This window comes from Bison bison, unplaced genomic scaffold (genome assembly GCF_000754665.1).
Source record: "Bison bison bison isolate TAMUID 2011002044 unplaced genomic scaffold, Bison_UMD1.0 scf7180017864053, whole genome shotgun sequence".
Lineage (NCBI taxonomy): Eukaryota > Metazoa > Chordata > Mammalia > Artiodactyla > Bovidae > Bison > Bison bison.
Window position 1 is genome coordinate 4,942,398 of NW_011494625.1, and position 25,152 is coordinate 4,967,549.

General features: G+C 46.2%; 1 protein-coding gene across 1 annotated transcript in view; it reads right to left on the reverse strand.

Annotated features, from left to right (window-relative positions):
- Positions 1–25,152, reverse strand: part of NEDD9 (neural precursor cell expressed, developmentally down-regulated 9) — a 57,445-nt gene that overhangs the window by 23,444 nt on the left and 8,849 nt on the right. The window contains exon 2 of the mRNA XM_010835871.1: positions 9,372–9,818. Within this exon, the coding sequence (XP_010834173.1) occupies positions 9,372–9,818 (447 nt within the window). The remainder of the gene's footprint in view (positions 1–9,371; positions 9,819–25,152) is intronic.

Below are 25,152 nucleotides of genomic sequence, written 5' to 3' on the forward strand. Positions count from 1 at the left end.
AACTTTGGGCTTCCCAGGTGGCTCAGTGGTCAAGAATCCGCCTGCCAATGCAGGAAACGTGGGTTCGATCCCTGGATCTGGAAGATCCCCTGGAGGAGGAATTGGCAACCCACTCCAGTATTCTTGTCTGGGAAATCTCCATGGACAGAGGAGCCTGGTGGGCTACAGTCCATGGGGGTCGCAAAAGAGTCGGACACGACTTAGCTATTAAACAGCAACAACATCACCTCTCTAACTTCACAAATAAATACTCCTAAAAGAAAGTTACTTCCTTATTCGAGAAGCAAAACTTGAGATCTGGGGAGCTTATGTTTGGGGGGTGCCCCTTTCACTGGCAAGCAGGTTCTGGGAGAATTGACTGCATCTGCTTAAATGAATTTATCCACTTGGAGTGATTTAAAGTCATTAGAAAAGATGGTGTTTCCAATGGCAGAGAAAGCCATCATGGCAGTGTTCTCGGCGGTACCAGGGTCTTTACAGCATCCTGATGACCTGCTCAGAGCTTCTAAGGGTCAGCCTGCCCTGGAGCAGTAGATCCTGGGTCCTTGACTCCAACTCCCTCAGCCTACAGGCCATGCTCTGGATCCGAGGTGGCAGCCTTTGGAAGTGACTTTCATTCTTTCTGGCCAACAGGATGCTTTTTAGCACCCAGGGCTCTGGTGAGCTGGAATTGCTCAGGAGTGTTTAAATATGCCTCTCACTTTAGGGCTTGGCAGCATCAGCCATTAGCTGGGATGTGAAAGTCATTAGCTTCAGAGTCAGACAGACGTGGGCTCAAATATGAATCCGACATCTTCCTAGAACTACATCCATCAGCGAGGTCATGTCTCAGGCCTCAGAGCCCACCCCTGGAAAGTGGAGGCGGTGAGGAACGCCTTAGGAGGCCACTGGGGGGATTACATGAGATTATGTAGGTAACATCCCTAACATGCAACCAAGCTCTGAGGGATCCCCGGGTTACCCCCACTTTAGATCTAAAATGATCTTTAAAAGAATGAATAACTTAGTAACATGCTCAAGGTTAATTGGTGGTAAATGTGAAAACAAAAAACTGTTGTAAGAAATAGCTGGTTTAAGTGTGCCCTGCTCTAAGGAAACCGAGCACTATAAAAATGATTCAAATAAACCAGATGTGAGTATGACCTTGCTAAGGGATTCTTTGTTCCAAAAGTTAATATACTGTGGGATCCCTTTAAGGGGAGACTCCTTGTGCTCTTCACACATTGCTAGAGTCACAACTTTGAAGGAAGACATACTATCCTGAGTCACACCTGTGCAGTGAGTCACACCTGTGCAGTGAGTCACACTTGTGCAGTGAGTCACACTTAGATAGGAGCAGCCTGCCTCTCTGGATGGGGGCCTGGACCACGAGGTTTATGGCACAGCTATTCAGAACCAAGTGCATTTCTTTCTTTCTTTTTCTCCTATTTTTTGGCCACCCCTGTGCAGCATGCAGAATTTTAGCTCCCCACCAAGGATCAAACCTGTGCCCCCTGCGATGGAAGAGCAGAGTCTTAACCACTGGACTGCCAGGAAAGTCGCCCGGGGGCATTTCTGACTACACCTACCTCTGTGAGCACAATGTACTCAAACTAGTCTGCCTTTAAAGATGTGTTCAACCAATAGTGTCTCAATTTTACCATCAAATCTCCAAAATTTATATATTCTTTCCTCTCCCTCACAAATAGAGCATTGTCTACCGGCCCAGACAATACACTACCTATGATGCTGACCCGTTCTCTCCGATAAGCACAGTCACATAGCATGAAGTCATTCTAGAAGGACGGGACACTACCTCTGTTTGCTTTGGTGTGAGTCTGTAAGAAGTGACTAAATCATTCCTAGAAATATGCATTATCTCTGAGCTTTGTAACCAGTTGCAACGGCGTTTGAAGGCTTTGGCACTGACCAAACAAAAGAGACCTTTGTTTGAAGGTGTTACAATTTGCTCACCCCACTGGCGTGGGTGAGCTGACAGTGAAGAAACACTTTTCATTTTTAAAGTGATGTCACAGAGTCCTTGAAATGCTCAAGGACCTCCAATTTTGTGTAAGATTTAAATTAAAAAAAAATCATTTGGTTGCATCAGACCTTAGTTGGGGCGTATGGGATGTAGTTCCCTGCTAGGGATCTAACCTGAGCCCCCTGCATTGGGAATGCAGAGCCTTAATCATTGGACCACCAGGGAAGTCCCTAAAGATTTAAATTTTATCTTGACTTTGAAGGTAGAGATTTTAGGTGAAAGTCCAATTTTCTACATACCCCAAAGAGCCACGTATTGAGGGAAAAATTCATTAAATTAGAGCTATCTAGAAATGCACAATTCTGGAACAGGGTCATATTTTATTGAATTTATAAGTGGAGAAACTGAAGGTACCCTCTACCTTGTCAAACTCTGATTCTCCCCAATATTATTCAGGGTGTGTATGTACGGTTTTGTGTGTGTGTGTGTTTCCATGTGTCTGTCTAGGAAGTGAACAAAGGAAAGTGAGGTGGAGTCAGAGTTTATATTCGCTAATTCCTTTAATCTATTTTTACTTGTTGGTAGACGAGTCATACTGCTAATAAGCAGCTAGCTGGCTGGTATCTGAGTGCTGTCCTGGACAATCAGATTTCACAATGTTTCACATCCCAGTAAGGGAAGTCCTCTGCCCCCTAACCAAAGGCTTCGGGGGTGTGTGTAATTTATGATGACTCAGCGTCTAAGAAGGCACAAACATTGTAGCTTCAACTATTTATGGTTCTTATATTACCTTTCAAGGAATGGGCCTGGAAGACCTGGCTAAAGTCTTTGAATCATTTCCTGCCAATACTGGGCTACGTCTCATTTTGTAAGGTAGGAAGCAGTCTTTATAAGGATGATGTCATGGGGTTTAGATAAATCTTAAAGGTTACTTGAGTTTTCTGTGTGCTACCCAGAAGCAGAACGTGCCCCAGCCTAGTCTATCATACACAGTATAAAGGTGGGCTGTTTCAGTGCGCCTGTGAGCTGTGGTGGTAGTGGTCAAGAACTCGCCTGCCAATACAGGAGATGTAAGAGACTTGGGTTTGATCCCTGGGTCAGGAAGATCCCCTGGAGGAGGGCATGGCAACCCACTCCAGTATTCTTGCCTGGAGAATCCCATGGACAGAGGATCCTGGATGGGCTACAGTCCATGGGGTTGGTCTCAAAGAGTCGGACATGACTGAAGCGACTTAGCACAGAGGCATGAGCTCCCTTAAGATTAGGTGAAATTTACAACATATTTTGGGAACCTTGAGAAGGGAGAAATTGCTGGGGTGCAGAGAAAGCTTCCCAGAGGAGATGAACATTGAAATAGGTTTTAGAGTATGAACAGAAGTTCACGGGTAGCACAGAGAAGGGAAGGCTGTAAACAGTAGCATATGCAAAGGAGGCTCTGTTCCTCAGTAGGAACAGTTTGATTCTCCTCTTTCGAGACTATACGAGTGTTAACTTATCCTGTTGTCTAAATTCTCCAAAATGCATACAAGTTATGCCTTCAGAAAAGCTGAATGTGACCTCAGTCATGCTTCGGATGCTCACTGGTTGTGAACAGATAGTTATGATTACAGAAGACAGATGGTGACATTCTCCAAGACCCTCCTGGGGGAAAAGGACCGTGTATTATCTGACATGTGTTGTAACAGACTAACGCGCTGGACGCAGGATCTGACTTGTGTGTGCTGGTGAAGGGGTGATAAGATCAGAGCCACTTTTCAGCTTATTTAAAGGTCAACTTGAATTAAATGCCTCCTTCCTTGCTTCTGCCTGTGCATTCTCTCATTGGCTTTATTGACGTGCTGATGGTTTGCTAGGAGCTTGGCCTACCGCAGTACAGAGGCAACCACGCCAGCCTGGGTGGGAGGGCAGTCTGGGGGAGGATGGATACGTGCATACGTATGGCTGAGTCCCATCACCGTTCACCTGAGACTATCACAGCATTGTTAATCAGTTATACCCCCATACAAAATAAAAAGTTTAAAAAATAAAAGAGAGCCAGCCGTGGCCTCTGCCTGCCTTAATGGAATTTATAATTTAGCCCAAAACTGATTTGAGAAAGATGCATAGGAAATCTAAATCCACCAGTTAGAATAAAAGCCATATGTTCAAAGGATCAGAGAAACACACATAATTCCCTGTGAAGATCAGGCACGAAATGGGTGAACTCAGGTGGCAGGTTTTGAGCTCTGAGGCAGAGAAATCTACCTCTTAGACCTTTGTTGACCTTGTGCTTTTAAAGTGTGGGTCTAAACCATCCCCTCTAAACCACAGAGCCCAAAAAAGGACAATTTTGCCTTGAAAAAATCGAGGACACTTTTAAAAAATATAATTCAGCTTTTCAAAAGCTTGGACTATGAGTAACTCATTTAATTTAGAAATGCCTGTGAGTTCTTGGCAATCACAGAGCATATTTAGAAGTCTTTGCAAAGTGAGAAGAATCTAACCTACAGATTGCTTTCACATGTAATGAAATGGTTATGACATCTAAATGTAACAATTAATGAAATTGACACTGTGTTGTTTCTGGCACATTTGTCTAAATGTTTACTAATTTCTATTAATTTCGATTTTGCAGTTTTCGTATTTTGGAGCCAAACTTTTTTATTCAGTGCTCCAAGGTTCCCGTAGACACTGGGCATTCTGCCCACAGTGCCTAATGGATATAGCGGCCCTGCACACAAAACCCAGAGTGAAAGCGACCAGTGAAATTAAATCAAGGTGTCAATGTATATGGTTTCCAGATAATTTGGGGAGTTCTTTCCACTCTGTGCAAAATTTCTGGAGAACCAAAGAAAGAGCCACACAGTCAATGGGAACAGCATATACACTAGCAATAAAGCATTTGCATATTCAGTGCAGAGTATAAAACACAGAGATGATCAGTTCAAAAGAAACCCTGAGAAAGGAAAGAAAAACGCCAGGGACAGGCAATGGTTTTTTAAGGCCCTGCTCTGCAAATCCCTTGCCCTGGCCCTCTCCATGCTGTCTGTCATTTCGTTCTCACAGCAGCCCTAGCAGAGCCTTATGATTATTCCCATTTGACAGATGAGGAAACTAAAGTCTAAAGAAGTTCGGTCACTTGTCAAGAGATTTACAGCTACGGAGAAACAGAACCAGGAGTTGACCTCCCCCAGAGCCCAGGCTCTTTTCACAACGCTCATGCTGTTTTCTTTCAGGAAAGGGTGGGGATGATATGATTTTCTTTCCTTCTCTAACCACTGATTTAATAAGTGACGAATGTCATTTTCTGTGGATGGGATGCAGGAAGCAGGGTGGGGGCTGGAGTTTCCCAGAGAGCAAGGTTGAATTGATACAAGGCAGAATTCACCTTTTTTTTTTTTTTCCTGAATGATTCATTAGTAGAAAAAACTGTGGTGGATAAAACTTCTGAAGCCCACAGGCTGTAGCAGCGTCAAGGGAATCTTTAACTGTGGAAAGTCCCAAATCACAGGTTGGAACACATCCAGCCTCCTTTGTGGCCCTGTCACAGCTCGTCTCTAAGTGCAGTCCTGGACCACCTTCCTCTGCTATCCCAGCAGCTTCCTAAAATTCCCAGCTTCCCCGGGGCCTGGGAACCTGCATTTCAACGCACCTTCCCTCTCTTCCTTGCTGAGAGGTAAATTTTAAACCACACTTCAGTGGTTTCAGATTTTAGAACTACACTTAGGTGGTTCAGAGCCAGATTCCACTGCCTCTTCTTTCTCTCCTTTAAGAGATTGCAAGGACTAGAGCGTAATTCACCAGGAATGGCCAGTTCTGGGTTCACCACCATTTTGCAGCCAGGAAATTAAAAGAGAAAACTGGATATGGGGCTATTTAGTTAAGTCAGGAAATGAGAACTATCCAATGAGAACTCAAAACAAACAAACAAAACCCCTGCAGGGGGTTTATCCTTCCATGTACCCAGATAAACTCTTGGGGCCTTGGCTGACGTCATCAGTGTGATTCTCACCCAGTGAGAAGCTCCTGAGTCAGAGGAGATTTTTTTTTTTTAACAAGCACAAAAAAACGTTTTGCTTTATTCTTCTAAATCCCAAAGTGACAAAGATACTATCAATTAGCTTCAGGGTAGCATGTAAGTATCCCAGTATTTTTCTCACACTGAAAATTTGAAGGAAGAATGAGCATTTGTTTTTTCTACTAGGTTCAAAAATTGAAGAAAAATCTGTGGCCAAAGCTCAGACCAGATGGGCGTATATGTTTTTAACAAAATAAGTTAAAGAAAGAGTTAATGTGTGTGTGCTACGGAAAAAAAAAAAAATTATACCTCTTTACCTCATGTGTCAGGAATTAATTCAATGTTTTTAAATTTTTCCACAAAAGATTATCTTCTCACTTTAACGTGAGAAAGCTGAGTGTAAGCAAAACTGTATTTCATGTTTCATCCTCTGAAATAATCAATCATAAAGTTACTTTTCAACTCGACACAGTAACAGACCATCACAGACAAGGATTCGGTAACTGAAGGAGATGCTGATGAAGTTTTTAAAAAATTACTTTATTATTCTTATTTATTTTTATTTTCTGTCTGTGCTACACAGCATATGGGGTCTGAGTTCCCTGACCAGGGATTGGCCCCCTGCACTGGAAGGAGCACCACTGGACCGTCAGGGAAGTCCTGATGGGAGCTTTTAAAGCAGCTGTTGGCACTCAGAAGATTAAAATGACCTGTTAGCAGTCCACTCTCTCCACTGCAACGAAGGGAAGAAAGGAGGGAAGAAAAAAGGGGCAAGAGAGAGAAAAAGAGCAGGAGGCGTGGAGGGAGGGAGAGGAAAGGCAAGAAGAGCACAAGCCCACTTCCGTGGGGTACGAGCAAGTGGTCCGGTGGGCAGCATGGAGGTGGCAGCCCAGAGCCAGCGGCACTAAGGCGACTCGAGGTGAGGCCAGGGGTCTCACCGGGTGTATGGCAGAGACGAGCCCGGGCTATGCCTCCTGCCTCCCCACGAGAACAGCCTCAGACCTGGATGGCTCGAAGCTCCACCCTCGGGGGTCCACCTGCCCCTGCACTCTGTAAACCTCCCCCAGGTCTGCAGCATCCTCCACGAAGGGCTGGCAGAGCACGTGCCCTTCCAGAATCCTCCTACGGAATCACCTGCCTCTTGCTTAACCACTGATTTCAGAATTAAAAAAAAAACAAGTGCCCAAGGGTAACCTCAGCACCCTGACCTCCATCCAAGGGAAAGTGTGTCAAAGTCTCTCCCCTTTAAGTGGACAGAGGGTTCCAGAGTCAAGCTGCGGAACAGTTACAAAACGGGAAGAAGTCCCAAGTTTCAGACTTTTCAGGCTTGGGACTAAAAAGGTTTGAGTCTGAAATGAAAACATGTCACCTTCCTGCCAAAATAAACTGTGATGGATGCTCGGACCCCACCACCTTTCGGCCAAGCGTTTCCTGTCCTGCCACACCACCCCCACCTGCCTCACACCAGCTCCGATGAGGGAGGGCTATTTTTAAGATGCCACAGCCAGGACCAAGAATGAGAGAAGTTATGTATTTATAGTTACACCTTTCGAGCATTCTTTCTCTCCCCTATCTCCAGGAGATACAGGCCTGGCTTGACTCTCCCTTTGAATCTAAAATCTCTGGGATAAGAAGGACTATGAAAGGTCACAGATGTCATCCATGACCTCTAGACTGGGATCGTCATCCTGGACAATATACAAGTTGGAAAACTGTTCACTCCTTGAGGAATTCATCCTACACCAGGCTTATGCAACACCTGTGCTCTTGAGCAGCATTTTGTAAAACACACATTTCTTATGAAAGGTGACTTGAAAATACATTCGTGGCTTTGTAATTTAAAAGATTCCAACAGTAAATCCCCCTACTTTTTTTTTCCCCGACAGAGGATTCCATTATCATGCAAATAGATATTCCATTATCTACTTGGGATTATAAACTCAGACTCTTGCATTGGGTTTTTCGAGGCAGGGCGTATGTAATGTACACATCACGTCCTCCGTATCAACAAGCTCTTTCTGGTGTCTAGCTGCATCCTTTCATTCATGACTCAGTGATCTTTTCTCATTCTGTTAAGTGAGCCCCTTCTTAATACCAGACCTCACAGGACCCATTGCAGATCCTTGGAATTTGCCAGTAAACCAAACAGAAACGCCCTCCCTTGTAATGTGCACAGAAGTTTCATCTTCCAGTTGGCTCCTACCCCCACCCACCTCCACACACACACACACACACACACAAGTTCACGGCCATTATTTTCTTCACAGCTGTTTTCCCACCTGACATTTGGTGTTGGCTGATGTCTCTCCCTACAGTTTAAGTATTGTGGGGGCCACATTCACTCTTGGTATTACATCACGGTATCACAAGCATCGAAAATATGCTTAAAATTCATTCAATGGTCTACTTATTTCAAATTCTTACAGCATTTGGAATTACAGAGAGTGCTGAAGAGGTCCTTCTTTTTTTTTTTTTTTTTAAGATTTTTTGATGTGGACCGTTTTTAAAGTCTTCATTGAATTTGCTACAATCTTGCTTCTGTTTCACTTTTTTTTTTTTTCTTATCTGAGAGGCATGTGGGAATCTTAGTTCCCTGACCAGGGACAGAACCTGCATGCAACGCTTGCATTGGAAGGTGAAGCCTTAACCACTGGACCACCAGGGAAGTCCCCTCAACTTTTTTTTTTTAGTATGATGCCTTCTTAAATACCCTAGCTCCACTATTTTCACCCACCACTTCAGGCATTACTATAGGAACTACTAGAAGGACAGGAGGCTGGCTCTTCTCTGAATTCACTAGTCTATGTGTTAAGTGAGTCGACCTTGAGGCTGATAGCTCTCCAGAACACAGTGGTTGGCATCACCCACTTCCCCTTCCTTGCAGCCTCTATTTCTCATGGGTTCTTTGTGCAGCCAGGTGTGTGGCGTCATGGCTCATGGCTGGTGGGGTCATGATTCAGCTTTTAGTGAAAGGAAAGTCCTTGCTGCCTCACTGTGCTTGTGCAAAGTACGGTGCCTTGTACTACTCAAGGGAGAAAGAGAAAGACTGGAAACTGTGGAGTGCAGAGCCCACATGTAAAAGCAGGTCTATCAGAAAGATGGAAACACTTGACGATGCGGGATAACCTGGCACAACTTGGGAACTCGTAAGGGCTATGGATCAACAGTACTTGGCATGGGGTGGGTGTTCAAGAAGGTTTTACTGACCAACGAATGGAAAAATGATGCCCCCCCCCCCAAAAAAAAATGTGCAAGCTAGAGTATTCACATGTTCTTACTTCTTGGAAGATTTACTTACTTCTTCGACGGGTTTCTTGGAAGCTCCAAGTTCTTGTTTTAGGAGCACACACACACATACTTTGATTGCATTGGAAAAAATTAAGAACAGAAATCCAGCTGTTGTTCACTCACCTTTTTACTTAGGTGGGGACCGTTAGCGCCCCCAGCGCCTCTCTGCCCTGAGGGTGGCACTTGATACACATCTTGTTCCTGGGTCCCATGGCCGGTGGGGACTTGGTAAATTCCCTGATTTTGGTAGGAAGGAGGCACTTGGTAGATGGTGTCTCGAGGGGCGCCCTGTGGGTTTGGTATTTGATAGAGCTTCTGTTCGCCAAACGGCGGCGGCCCCAGTCCCGAAGTGGGCAGGTCCTGATTGGAGGAGGTCTCCTGCACCGGGCCAATCAGAAGCTTCACCCGGTTGCCGGGGACAATGCCCTGCCGGCCGTGTAAGGAGCAGAGCCACCATCCCTCCAGTCCTCCTGTGTTCTGCTCGATGACAGTCAGGATGTCTCCCTTGCGGAAAGCCAGCTCCTCGGCACACTCCGGGACATTGTCGTACAAGGCTCGGGCCATAAGATTCTAGGTAGGAAAGAAAAGAGGGGGAACGCAGGTTAGCAGATGAACTGAGTCCCTGAAACACCTAAGCCCGTGCTCTTATGGAGAGGCACACTTCCTGGAAAGAGGAGGATCTGAACAATAAGCTGTAAGGAGAAAAACAGATGGTGCAGACAAAAGACAGATCCATACGTACTGTGTCTGCCACCAATGACATCAGACCGCCTCCTCGGAAAAGCTCCGAACACCACCGAGTGCTGTGTTCCAGCAGCAGAGGCTGTGCCAAGGGAATTATAAGGAGCTCGGTGAAGGAGCTGGAGAGCAGTTCACTCTACAAAGGATTTTTCTTCCTTGCTTCAACCCAGCTGAAGGAAGAAAAATATATTCCAAGATATTCAAATGGACTACAACAGGCATTTCGTTTTGTTTTTTTTTTTAAAGTATATTGGAGGTAAAGAGAGTCAAAGAACACCTCCCCCCACCCCCCACCCCAGACAAACAGCACAAATGGCGTTTATATCCACTGTTAAAATGGAAACAGAAGTATGCTGATCTCTGCCTTGGTAGGCCTTAACAATTCTTACTCTCAGTTGATCAAGAGGTCCTTGGATACAGGGAGACTCTACAAGCGGGAGATGTTTCCACGATAATCCCGTGCGGAGTGCAGTGATCGGTGGCCCACACCTCCAGACCCGAGCATGTGGAGCTCCAAAGAGGCTGCCCCACATGGGCAGGTAGAGGCCGCCCCGTTCTCTCCGGTGCTTTATTCCCACCTTTCCTGAGGGCCCCTCCTCACCCCGCCACTTTATTTGCTCCTCCTTGAATCTCACCATTCACATCGGAAAGGCTCTGCCCTCCCCTTTCATGGGCCCCAGACACTTTCTCTCTTTGTGTGAAGGCCCGTCTGCCACAGTACTGAGCAGACAGCCAAAGTAGGCATTCGGCGGGGAGCGGGTAGGCAGTACATGCCGACGTTCTTGGAAGCCTTTCAAAGGCTCGGCGATTTCATTTCTTGGCATCAGTCACGTCTCAGGGCATGAGGGTAGCCTTCCCCACCCAGATGCCGGCTCCTTCCCAGCACACACAGAGCCCTGGAACGTTGCAAATTCATCTCCAGCCATCGGAAAACTCAAAGCGGTCTGTTCAGTGCTTCACTAGACAGTCGGGATGCCCTCAATGTTGGGGTGATGACGATCGGCTGTGGGAGAAAAGACTGCCGATTGGATGGAGTGTGCTCTGATGACACACCCGTGGAATTTGGGGCTGTTGTTGCTTGGATTTCTGCCCCTGTGTTTTCTTCTCTAAAAATGTGGATTTGCTCTTTCAGCCTCCTGCTTTTCAGCCCTTCATCACTGACATGCACTCACCATCTCCCCCTGTACTAGGCCCCATAAACACAGGTCCTGTGCCGTGGGCTGTGCTACGTGAGGGGTCTGTCCCCTGCTCAGTGGTTGGGGAGGTTCCTACTTTTATTCTGTTAACCAAGCTCCTCTGAGTACAGTGCAACGGCTTAACCTGAGGGAAGGAGATGAAGCCCTGGAACTCAGTGCCCAGGAAGCCTGGTAATGCTCTTTAAGAATAAGACTGAAGTCCTTGTTCTTGACAGTTTTTTGATCCAGGAAGCCTATGATGTAGACAGGTGGGAAGAATAGGGAAGTTAAAGGATACTGAGGGGTTTGTGTTCAGATGAAAGTTGTACTTGGTATTTATATTCTAGGAAGCTTTGGGTTCCTTCTAACAAAAGTTCACACACATAAAAATAAAACACACAGCACCGTAACCTGACGTGAGGAGCCATTTTAGGATGAGTCCTAATCTTAAAATTTCTACGTTTCTCTTCTCCCATCTTGTGGGTGATCTGTCCTTGAAAGAAAACTCATTGAATTGAAGAAGACAAGACTCTTCCTCTGTACCTAAATGATGGGAAGGAAATTCAGTCTGTTCAGTTCAGTTCAGTCTCAGTCATGTCCGACTCTTTGTGACCCCATGGACCACAGCATGCCAGGCCTCCCTGTCCATCACCAACTCCCAGAGTTTACTCAGACTCATGTCCATTGAGTCGATGATGCCATTCAACCATCTCATCCTCTGTCTTCCCCTTCTCCTCTGAACTTCAATCTTTTCCAGCATCAGGGTCTTTTCGAATGAGTCAACTCTTCGCATCAGGTGGCCAAAGCTTCAACATCAGTCCTTCCAATGAACATTCAGGACTGATTTCCTTTAGGATGGACTGGATGGATCTCCTTGCTGTCCAAGGGACTCTGAAGAGTCTTTTCCAACACCACAGTTCAAAAGCATCAATTCTTCAGCACTCAGCTTTCTTTATAGTCCAGCTCTCACATCCATACATGAGTCCACCAAAACTGTCCTGAAGTGACAGAGCAGGGAGACAGCTGACCACTCTGGACTCTGTCCCCTTCTCCAGGGCCCATTCAAGGACTGGGAATGGCTGGCAAGGAGGCCCTAATGCCTCCTGACATCAGGAGTGACGGGGCTGGGACCAGATCTATGGGAGTTGAGGGTCCAGAGCTTGATACTGGTGATCAAGAAGGGAAAGAAAAGAAGCAGAACAGGGACTTCCCAGTGATCCAGTGGATAAGACTCGACCTTCCAATGCAGGCGGCCTGGTTTCCATCTCTGACTGGGCAACTAAGGTCCCCTATGTTGCTCGTGGCCAAAAACTAAAAACAAAAACAGAGAATACCAGAAGGCTGAAAGACCACAAACCTCATCAGCATACACGAGCTCCAGGCATCTGGAGTTGGGTCACAGCTGTGGAGCTCTGGGAGGCGCTGAAGCGGAGCCATGGACCACAACCAGCTCGAGGCAGATAGCAATCCCTGCACGAAAGCTAGTCTTGATGTTCTCTGTCTCTTGCCCCCGTGACCCTCCACCACCACCAGCTAAGCAGCATGTTCAGGTTTCCAGACAGGTCGCCAGAGCCGCTTCTCGTGGAAAACCCAGGGAGCCGCTTGTGGACGCACCGTGGGTGTCTTCGGACTAGCTCCTCCTCGTGCCCACAGAGACTGGGATTCAGGGAGTCCAGTGAGGCTGCTAGAGAGGCACCCACTGCCAGCCTGGTGCCTCAACACTGAGAGTTATTCTCAGCCTCGGCGCAACGGGAATAAGTAATTTAATACCTGCAGAGCCAGCAGTCTCCCACACAGAGGGGTTACAGCTCCTTCAGAGGAGCTTCAGAGGACACCTGGACCCGGCCTCCCTGTCCCACAGGTGAGGAAACGCATCAGGGGAAGGGGACAGTCTATCATCTGCCTGAGGCCACACCGGTGGAGTCAGAGATCGGAACAGAACTGTGGTCTCTTGGCCCAGTTCTCCTTCCAGGACTCCAGGCCACCTTAGCTCTAGTTCATATTGTCCTCCAAACTGGGCTCCACTCCATTTTACAGTAAAGCTCTGAAGACGACGGTTCTTTTTGTCACGTCTAGGGAATAAATCAATTCTTGGGGTTTGGGGGTCTTGGCTGTGTGACTTGGGCAGATTATTCCCCACAGCCTCTGCACCTGTAAAATGAGAATGAGGATAACATCCCTATGTCATGGATTTGCAGTGAGGATGAAATGAGTTCATTCAAGTCAAGTACTTGAACATCATGGGAGCCTTGGGAAGCGATGATGACTGTTTAATGCATGATGGTGCTTTGATGGTGAGCCTCCTAGTAGGTTACCTCCTCAGTTCGCAATCAAGGGTTGGTCTCAGTCTAATGATGCTATTATATATACTTCTTTATACATCTGATGTTTCTCTTGCTCACAATTACACTTCAAGAGAACTGTATGTTGAAGCAGTATTTCTCTGAATTAAGAATGAGTTCTGGTCACTGCAACCTCTTGTTGAGTATTTGCCTACAAACAACAAACGTGAAATCATTGGTTGATTCAAGAGACTTCCTGAGACAAAGTAAAATAATAATAATAAAAGTTTCCTCAGGAGACTCAGTGGTAAAGAACCTGCCTGCCAATGCAGGAGACATGGGTTTAATCCCTGGGTCAGGAAGATTCCCTGGAGAAGGAAATGGTATTCCATTCCAGCATTCTTGCCTGGAAAACCCCACAGACAGAAGAGTCTGGTGGGTTACAGTCCACGGGGTCTCAAAGAGTCAGACACGACTTAGCGACTAAACAACAATGGTATTTCTGGAAAAATTTTATGAGGTTCCAGAAGAGTACCACCCATCAGAAAATGTGGAAAAACATGGGCAAAGAGGAGCTTGACTTTTGAAAACACTTGATATGTTGAGGCAAGAATTTAGTAAGAAGATAATAGCAAAATTAACTTCAACCAGAATAGGAACCATCTCATTCAAAAGTGCACAGGCAACTCACAGACAGGCAGGTAAAGAGTTAATTTCCCTGGCGAGGACAAGCTGGAGGGACCCCTTCTCTCAGTGGTTCCTTAAGGCCACAAAGTCAGAAGGTATCTCTGCATATCTCACAAAAACCCAGGCAAGACAGTTTGCCTGGTCAAGACCTACTGCTTCGCCCACTCTCCCTGGGATATTTATCTCCAGGGCAGGAAAGGTCAACACAGAAACACATCAGGGAAAGATAAGAGAGCTATGTAATTCTATATCCAGCTGGATGGTTGGCCTCCAGAGGCTGGCAGTTAGAAACGCAGCTAGAGCTTGGCAAAGCACCAACATAGTCGGGGCACAGAACTCGAAAGCCAGAAGAACATCAAACAATTACAGTCCAACTTGTTCATTTTACAAAGGAGAAAAACGAGGCCCCAGAAGTTAATGATCTGCCAAGTCACCTGGCAAGACGGTCAGAGAGCTGAGCTAAGAAGTCGGGCCTCTTGTCTCCAGCTCGAGAATTAGGATGGTATTTAATAAAGTCAGAGGCATGTGCTACAAAAGCTGTGGTTCTAATTAGGATGGGAAATCTGCATTTAGAGTCATAAATCCTATTTGAAGGACTCTAATCGTCTCAGCCTGTGGCGCTGACCCCACCCTGGTCTTACTTGAAACTGTCCTGGGCTTCTGTGCTCCCCATCCTGGTTCTCCTTCTTCCCTTGAGCTCAAAACCAGTCATTTTCCTTCTCTTCCACAGGCCATTAAAAAAATTTTTTTAAGGTTTATTATTAATTTATTTAGCCACATAAATTTATTTAGCAGTGCGGCATGCAGGATCTTAGTTCCCTGACCAGGGGTTGAACCTGTACCCCGTGCAGAGGAAGTGCAGAGCCTTACCCCTTGACTGCCAGGCAAGCCCCTATTTTTTTCCGCCTATCATTTTAGTGGTCATGTTCCAAAAGGATCTCTCTTCTTTCTGAGCTCGCTCTCTACAGGACATCTCATTCATGCTGATGGCATTTAAACACCCAGGTGACACTCAGATCCACAGCTCCAGATATTCAGATCCAGCTCGATATTCCCTCTGCTCTCCAGTCCTGTACTTCCCATCGTCTAGTGAGTATCTTCACCTCACACCCAAGTGCCAAACCCCCCTTCTCCTGGTCTCTCTCAGTGAACAGCAGGCACATAGCTGCCCAAGACTGGAGCCTCAGAGGTTTGCTGAGTCACTCCACAACCCGAACCCCAATCAGCTGGGACCTGCTCATCCTCCTCACTGCTGCTCCCCGCTCAGGCCACCAGCGACCTATTTTTGGTGGGAAGGGAAGAGAGGGCAGGTATGGCAACTGCTTCCCAACTGGTTTTCCTGCATTCAACTTCTTCCCACCTCCAAACTCATCTTCCACATCACCAGAAGAGTTCTCTTCCCAAAGTTGTTTCCCTTTCTAGTTCTTGGTGATAGCATTTCTTGAGATCAAACCAGTCAATCCTAAAGGAAACCAACCCTGAATACTTACTGGAAGGACTGGTGCTAAAGCTGAAGCTCCAATACTTTGGCCATCTGATTCAAAGAGCCAAGTCATTGGAAAAGACCCTGATGGTGGGAAAGATTGAAGGCAGGAGGAGAAGGGGACGACAGAGGATGAGATGGTTGGTTGGCATCATTGACTCAATGGACATAAGCTTGAGCAAACTCCAGGAGATAACGGAGGACAGGGGAGCCTGGCCTGCTGCAGTCCATGGGGTCAGAAAGAATCAGACATGACTCAGTGACTGAACAACAGACTTGTACCATCCCATTCAAGACCAAACTCCTTAAGTTCAGGGAGGCTGTTCTTCCTTGGGCATTTTCAGAACCAGTGTCTAAAGCAAAATACACACTCATTGTGTTTGCTAACTTGAAATGGACTCTCATTCTGGTTCTCTACAGAGAGGGTGAAATGGTTTTCTAGACATGTCTGCGAGGTATGCGGTGGAGATTTTCAAATGGACGTGGGGAGATGAACTAACAGGACCAGAAAGATAAACGGTGCGTCCAGGTCACTAAGCCTCAGGGCCAGAGAACGTGGGAGGCGGCCGGCAGGAAAGCGCCCGCCCCACCCTCTTAAAACAGGATGGGGTGCCTGCGTCTACTGCAGAAGCAAACAGGAAGGCCAAGAGGAGCCGGCCGTCCCCATCTGGTTAAGTACAATGGTCTCTGTGAGAGAGCCTTTCTCTCCCTTCAGTGCAGCAACCTACGTCTGGCGGTAGGTGACTGAGCACCATTCACGCTTGGCCAGAATGCTTGGCTTCTGTGATCCCCAGGTTCCCAGGCTGTGCCTGAGGACTGGGAAGAAGATGCCCGGGGGCATTACAGCAAGTACATGGAGCTCCGGACCACACTGGGTTTCCAGACCCGCTCTTGCCTGCCCTGCTACCAAAACGTCAAGAGAGCGCATTACTCCTACTGCCAGGGAAGTGATCTTCCAAATATGGGGAGGTGTGACTTATAATTTCCATGACCATTTATGCCGTTCTCTGAAGAGAAGTGAGACACAATGGCTGGTGTGTCATCCTCCCTTCCCTCCCCCTACCCTGCCTGGACGGATAGCATCATCAATGGCCCAGCTTCCTCTTATTATTTGGCTTCGTTCTATATTTACCACGCAGGAGCTCCTGCCAAGGCCTCAGGCCGCCACATTCGCAACAACATGACTTTCCTGTGCCCAACCCCGCCCCCACCCCAAACTTTAGCCCTGGACTCCGGCAGGGACATGCATACAGAACAAAGGAGGAAACGGCCATGGTCAAGGAAATTGGTCCCCAAGGAAGTAGCTGGGGGATGAGCGTGAGCGAGGTCGGTCTCGGGACACACGGGAGAAGAGCAAGGCGATCTGGTGTCTTTAGTCTGCCGACAAAAATCAGCTTAGGTCTTTTCCATTACAGTTTATCATGAGATTTTGAATATGGTGTCTTGTAATAACCTATAATGGAAAAGAATTTTAAAAAGAATACAGATACACACACTTATGTGTGTGTGTGTCCATGGGATTCTCCAGGCAAGAACACTGGAGTGGGTAGCCATTCCCTTCTCCAGGGGATCTTCCTGACCAACCCAGGTCTCCAGCATTGCAGGCAGATTCTTTACCATCTGAGCCACCAGGGAAGCCCTGTATGATCCTGTGTATATATACAGCCTCCCGGTGGTGCTAGTGGTAAAGAACTTGTCTGCCAGCAGGAGACTCAGGAGTTGCCGGTTTGACCCCTGGGTTGGGAAGATCCCCGGAGGAGGAAAGGGCAACCCACTCCAGAATCCGTGCCTGGAGAATTCCATGGACAGAGGAGCCTGGCAGACTACAGTCCATAGGGTTGCAAAAAGTCGGACACGACTGAAGCAAGTTAGCATGCACACAATCATGTATATATGTGTGTGTATATATATATCTCTCCAAATCACTTTGCTGTAGAGCTGAAACCTAACGCAATGTTGTAAATCAACTCTACTTCAGTCAAAAAAAAATCAGTTCCAGTCTGAGAGCCATCAAACCACTTTGGCTTCCTCCTGTTCTCATCTTTAGGATATAGTGGGACGTGAAATTTCCCCAAAGAAGGACACAGTCACGGTCCAAAACCCTGGATATCTGCAAGTGTCTGGGTTTTGATTCTTGGAATACTTGGTTTAGACCTGGATTCTTTCATCAGATGACATCTGGAATGTTGAATTTTTTAAAGAGCTGAATCCTCTGGAGATTAAGTAGTAGATACAAAGCTTTCAGGTTTAGGAGTCAGAAGACATGATGCAGAGCGCATCTAAGGTTTTTTTCTCAGCAATGTTTTTCCATTGCGACCTGACACACATTAGGTGCCCTGAACCAGCTGCAGAAGGGCAGTGTGACATCCCGCAAGGTGTCTAGGAATACTAGTCCCCAGTCGTGTTTCCTGACCTCTGGGGACAGTGTCCACCAAAGGTCCCTCTGCACCGGGACCAAATTTCAGCCAATGATTTACATATCCTGGAAAGTGCTTCTGAAGCCCTATGATGATCACAAAGCTCACACCAGTGTCTTGGACTCTCTCTGAATATTCATGTCTCTCTGAATATTCATTGGCCCCAAGTTCTCGCATCCTCTAAGATGTTAATTCCTGAATGGAAGGTGCTTTTAAAAAATGTGGCCTCGGGCACTCGTCTCCCAAAGGTGCTCTTTGACCTGCAGTGACCGGTGTGGCTGTGCCCCGGGCACGGTGGCCCGGGAGGTGCCCAGGTTTGGTTCCTTCCACGTTGGCCTGTTCCAGTTTGGTGAGGGATGGTTCAGAACCCAGCATGACTTTGTGGTTCACAGACCAGAGGGGCATTAGTTCTTGAGAGCCAGTGAGAAGACAGATCTGACACTCACTGCAAACCTGAATATTTTTAATTAATTTATTAATTTTTGGCTTCCCTGGCTCTTTGTTGCTGCACGTGGGCTTTCTCTAGTTGCGGAGAGCGGGGGCTACTCTTGGTTGCCGTGCTGGGGCTTCTCATTGTGGCGGCTTCTTTGGTTTCGGGGCACAGGTTCTGGGTGCATGGACTTCAGCAGTTGCAGCGTGCGGGCTCAGGCTTAGCTGTAGCTCTCAGGCTTAGCTGTTCCGAGGCCTGTGGAATCTTCCCAGACCAGGGATCGAACCTGTGTTCCCTGCATTGGTGGGTGGATTCTCATCCACTGTGCCACCAGGGAAATCCCAACAAATCTGGGTGTTTGGATGTCAGAAGAATTTTTCTATGTAACTAGATTTTGTACCATGATATGGAGAGCAGAGTTGAGATTAAAGAAGTGGTTCTCCAAGTGCTGGCTTTCTGCCTGCCCTAGAACGAATGCTACATATTCACCCCTGATTTTTGAGGTTGATGCAGGACAGAAATATCCACACGCTGGGACCTGTTTATCAAGAAACCAACGGTGGCTGGGAGCAAACCCTCTGCTTCAAATAAGAAAAATGGCAAACAGGTTGTTGGGTGGTGTGGGTGTGTGTGCAAGTAAGTGTGTGACTTCATAGCCAACTTCTATTACTTCTTGGCTGGCTGTAGGGGATGGATTTGATTGCTGACATTAATTGAGAAACATAAATCAGCTTTTGCTCACAAGGTTGATGATATACATGTGTCTTTATGAGCTCAATTCTCTGCTCTTTTGTGGTTTGGGGATTTTTCTCGGGCAGCTCCTGAGGGTCTGAAAGAAGGTGGGAGAACACCCAGGTTTCTGTAGGTACTCAGAACCAGTAGTCACCCATGGCTTGACCAGACCCACCAGGCTAGAATTTTAGACTAAGAAGGGATCCCAGAGATCATTCTAGCCCAAGCTTCTTGTTTTACAGCCCAGAGGGTCTCCTATTAGATAAGCAGCAGAGCAGATCTAATGTCTGGTTCCCCTCTTAATCTCGGATTTTTTTTTCCTGCTGGACTAGGGTGTGCTTCCTGAGAACCTTCTCCACCTTAGAATTGAGTACCATTGCTGTTAAGCCTCAGAATCTGTAAGCATTTGTCCCAGGTTGCCTGGTTTTGATAGATTTAAGCATAGTGTATTGGCAAAGGATCAAAACCACGGGGCAGGCACAAATGCTTTCCAGGGTCTGTCCCTAGATAAATCTGACAGGCGCCATATAATGATGATGGCCTGACACCCACTCACCCAAAAGATAGGTTTTATTAACAGCAAAACAACCATCTGGATTTCAGCCAACATTACAGTATTGGCACCGAATGACTTCTATTTGCCTGTCTAGACAAATCCCTCTAACATTCAGGTACTTGGGGAAGTGAAATGAAAATTAAGTCATAAAGGAGTAGGAGACTCTAGTCCACAAATATTACAATATAATTCCCCCCAACTGTATTATTTCCCAACAGTCAAAACACACAAGTTGTAACATCTAATAAAGCATATTTGAAAGAAGGGAAAGATCTTCCTATTTGCACATGCCCATCTATCTTATCTTCCTGCATCAATGTATGCAATCCCCAAGGTATGAAGTTATATCTAAATCCATGAATGCATATATGTACACATGCTACCAACCTTTGCCTCCCAGCCAGAACACAGCTGATGCAACTTGGGTGGCACCCCTCACTGGAACTCTTAGATGACTCCTGACCTAGGTTTGATGCCTGATTGTTATTCTCCTACTTAATTTCTGAAGTCCTCAAAGAGTTTTTAAAAAAATGGATTTGTATACTTGGCTGAGCGGTTATATACAATCACATACTGTCAGCACTGCATTTGCAGAGTTGTCTCAAGAAAGAATCTTTAGATGCTGGGAAGCTAATCTTAGCTTCTCAGTTAGAAGAGAAAGGAGAGATGGCAGGAGCAAACGGAGGCGAAGAAGACCTCCAAACGAAACTGATGAAGCTGTTCAGTGGCCAGGGAAACAGACAAGCTCCTACGTGTATAAAGGATGCACTGGTTTATGAAAATAAAATAGTTTTCTTCAGAGTCCATTACTCATGATGCATGCATTTAGAATGCATGGGCCTGGAAGAAAGCTATTGTACGCATTTTAATGTTATATATTGTATCTACAATAGGAAGATTATTAGGAAAAGGAAGCCAACAGAAGACTTCAGAGAACTCGGCTGGCCTTAGAGATGGTCTGATGGTTTTACACGTGACCTTATGAGGCCCCATGCTTCTTAGTACCTTGTGGTATTCCCTTGAACAAAGCGGGGCTAAGTACGTAAGAGGGAGCTTCCTTTTGGTTACGAACTGTTACATGAAGCCCAACTTCAGTCATGATAAAATGATGGCAAACCGATCTATGGTTGTATTTTTGTGCTTCTATCACATAAAACCATTGAGGCAATTATTTTTAAGCAGAAGGAGGTCGGGGAGATTGCAGCAGTGATTTTTCACCAGCGGGGATTTTGTTCCCCAGGTGATACGTGGCCACGTTCAGAGACATTTTTGGTCATCACATTGTGTGCGCGCGTGTGTGGATGTTACTGGTAGCTAGTGGTCAGAGGCCAAGGATGCTGCAATGCACAGAACAGTCCCCACAAGAAGGAATTATCCACCCTAAATGTCAGTAGGGCTGAGGGGGGGAAACCCTGACAGAAGGATGCACGCGACATTACTAAATCGATAGAGTCTAATCTCGGTCCTCATCTTGTCAGACTAATGACAATGAATCACTGCCTTTTGTGCCTCTGTTTCCCCATTTGCAAAATGGGGATAATGAACACGTTCTTTATAATAACATCAAGAGGAGTCATGAAATTATATATGCAAAACACTCTGATTTCTTCAGAAGAAAGGGTCTCTATAAAATCAAAGCACAGTTATGATTACTGCACTATTATGAGCTCATGAAATTGCATCTTAAGAACTGTACTCCTCCTTCTCAAAAAAAAGAAAAAAATTCCTCCAGGGAAAGAAAAACCAGAATGATCTCATCGTGATTACACCTGCCACACCAAAAAACAGACACAGTTCAGAGAAGCTAAATTCTTTCCCTCCAGCAACGAAGTAAGCTGCGTCTGTAATTAAGATCTTAATAAGGGAGGGCGGGAGGCTGGATGCAGATGCCGCAGGCTCTGAAGTGCAGAGCCAACCCGCCAGGTTTCAACAAGAACAATGGAAACACAGCCCCGCTCACTGCTTCATGCTCTCTCAGGAGTCCTCTGCACGGTCCGTATTTCAAAGGGTCTTGCCTTCATTTTTTTCACTTCCACAAGGAGAAAGAAAAGGACCCTCTTATTTACAAGTAAATGTGTGTGTGCTCAGTCGCCAAGTCGTGCTGACTCTTCGTGACCCCAAGGACTGCAGCACTCCAGGCTTCCCTGTCCCTCACCATCTCCTGGAGTAAAATGTGATGTTGTAGATATTATTTAGAAGTAAATTATGAAAGGTGTGCCAGAATCCACTTTAGAAAAAAAAGCCCCTAGGCAATTTTCTGATAAAAAGCTGGAAAAAGTCAGATAGAAAGCTGACCTAAGGCAAAAGGGATAATGCCCTGGACAGCCGATTGATCTTGGGAGCAGCCTGTGTTTAGTGTCCCTAACCACCACGTGTAAACTTCCCAAGATGGTCCCTGTTTCAAACAGCCTTCCCGCGGTTAGACCATCTGTCCCATGTTGGGGTCTGTGAAACATGGATACATATCCACAGAAGGGAAATATATTTTAAACTAAAAGTAAAAGATAGACATCTAAGTATGTATCTTGTTAATGGATCTGCCTTGGTTGAATTTAGGATATAGGAGAAAAAAAGACAGGTACTGATAAGAGTCTTGGATTTAGTCAACGGACATGTTCTCTCATTGGCAAGGAATCGAGATCTGTTCCAAGGGCATCCAGGCCTCTGTGGGACTGTCGAGCCGTCCAACTTCACCGTGGACACCCTGGGCTAACTGTGTCCTTATCATCCCTTTCCCGGTGCACTTAGCAGCTCTGAGTGGGAAAGGATGGAGAATCAGAGAAGAACACGGAAGGTCTATCCCAGAGGAGCACTCAAGGGAAAAGGGACTGGTTTTCTGCCAGTGTTGTTTTGATGGCCCTGAAGCAGTGCTGCTCGTCTCAGCCACATTTCCTGCTGACTCTAAGTCACGCCATGAATGACGAGCAACAACAAGCAAACAAACAAAAAACCAGTGACAACAACAGACTCGTTGACAGATCACTGGCACGTCCTGTGAGGAGGCTGCAGAGCCTAGAAGTCCACTTCCCTGTCTCCGCAGTGTGCTGGCTGGGCTGGCTAAGGCTACTCGGGGGCCGAGAGAGAGAAGTCCAGCTCATTCTTTCAGTAGAGTACAGAGCCTGGGAACAGAGAAGCCTGAGGCCTGAGTCAGCCCCATCTTCTGTGGGAGTGAGGTGCTGAGTTCTGGGTAACACGCCGACTACCACAAGTCAGTGAGACTATGGCTAATTCACACAAGGGACAGCACTGGGTTTCCACATAACTAGAAGTTAGGAAAAATGCTGTCTAAATACACATTGCTTTACTTAAATAGAAAGATCTGGTTCAAATCTTAGCTGTATATGCTGTTTGGTGATCACAACTTAGAGTTTCTCAAATAATCCCCTCTCCCCAACACACACAACAAAGGGTAAAGGAAGGAATTAAACTTAAATTCAGAAGATGCTATTAAGCATTTTTGTGCCGAGCTTGCACTTTTACATATTCAGGGTTGCTCAATTTTTACTTCTGGTAAGTATAAACATCAACATTCCACATAAGGAACAACTTTGTAACATCTTATAACTATTACCTTGACATATTAGAAATACCAGGAGGAATTCTCATCTGCAATGTACATACCAAGATCTACAAAGAAATAAGATGTCTCCAAATCAGTAAACCCAGCCTTTGAATAGATCATGAACCACCTACCTAAATACCATTTGAAAGTGAAGTCTCTCAGTCATGTCCGAATCTTTGTGACCCCGCGGACTGTAGCCCACCAGGCTCCTCCGTCCATGGGATTCTCCAGGCAAGAGTACTGGAGTGGGTTGCCATTTCCTTCTCCAGGGGATCTTTCCGAGCCAGGGATCGAACCCACGTCTCCCGCATTGCAGGCAGACACTTTAACCTCTGAGCCACCAGGGAAGCCCTAAATACCCTTAATTGGAGAAGAGGCTGAGAGAAGGGACTAGTCATTTTTTTCTTTGTTTTAAAAAAGAATAAACTGGAATTTAGTGGTCCATGATGTGTGTGTGTGTTCTCAGCTGCTCAGTCGTGTCTGATTCTTTGTGGCCCCATGGACTGTAGTCCACCAGGCTCCTCTGTGCATGGGATTTCCCAGGCAAGAATAATGTAGTGGGTTGCCATTTCCTACCCCAGGAAATCTTCCTGACCCAGGGATCAAACCCTGGTCCCTTGTGTCTCCTGCATTGGCAGGCAAATTCTTTACCATTGAGCTACCTGGGAATCCCAGTCCATGATGAGACCTAAGCATATGTACACTCCACTGGCAGCTTTACTGGGTTGGCCCTAAAGTTCATTATATATGGAAGATATATGGAAAAACCCAAATGAACTTTTGGCCGACCCAATATTATCTCTATGACTAGTTGCCCCTCCCCAACCCCCACTTCAACCATGAAAAAATCACAGTCACATTCTATCACTGCTTATACTTCCTGGGCAATCTGTTCCACCTTCCTCAAAGTGCATGCCTGAATTCACCTAGGTCACACTGTCTGCCTTTTGAAAGAACTGCTCTTTCCAGTGCAAAGTGGAAAAGGTTACCAACGAAGCATTTATATTAAAATGAAAATTCCTCAGGAAGACAGTAATGAGTGAGAGTGAAAAAGCTGGCTTAAAACTCAACATTCAAAAACCTAAGATCACGGCATCCGGTACCATCACTTCATGGCAAATAGAACGGGAAACAATGACAGACTTTATTTTCTTGGGTTCCAAAATCACTGCAGATGGTGACTGCAGCCATGAAATTAAAAGACACTTGCTCCTTGGAAGAAAAGCTAGGACCAACCTAGATAGCATATTACAAAGCAGAGACACTACTTCGCCGACAAAGGTCCGTCTAGTCAAAGCTATGATTCTTCCAGTAGTCATGTATGGATGTGAGAGTTGGACTACAAAGAAAGCTGAGTGCCAAAGAATTGATGCTTTTGAACTGTGGTGTTGGAGAAGACTCTTGAGAGTCCCTTGGACTGCAAGGAGATCCAACCAGTCCATCCTAGAGGAAATCAGTCCTGAATATTCATTGGAAGGACTGATGCTGAAGCTGAAACTCCAATCCTTTGGCCACCTGATGCGAAGAACTGATTCACTGAAAAAGACTCTGATGCTGGGAAAGATTGAAGGCAGGAAGAGAAGAGGGTGACAGAGGAGATGGTTGAATGGCATCACTGACTCGATGGACATGAGTTTGAGCAAGCTCTGGGAGTTGGTGATGGACAAGGAAGCCTGGCATGTTGCAGTCCATGGGGTGGTAAAGAGTCGGAAATGACTGAGTGACTGAACTGAACTGTAATGTTCCCCAGGCATGTGGAGTCCTCCTTTACTAGTAAGAAATCCCGCAGGGAGATAACTGGAATGTTCAAAGTAAATAAGATGGAGGTGGGGTTGTTGA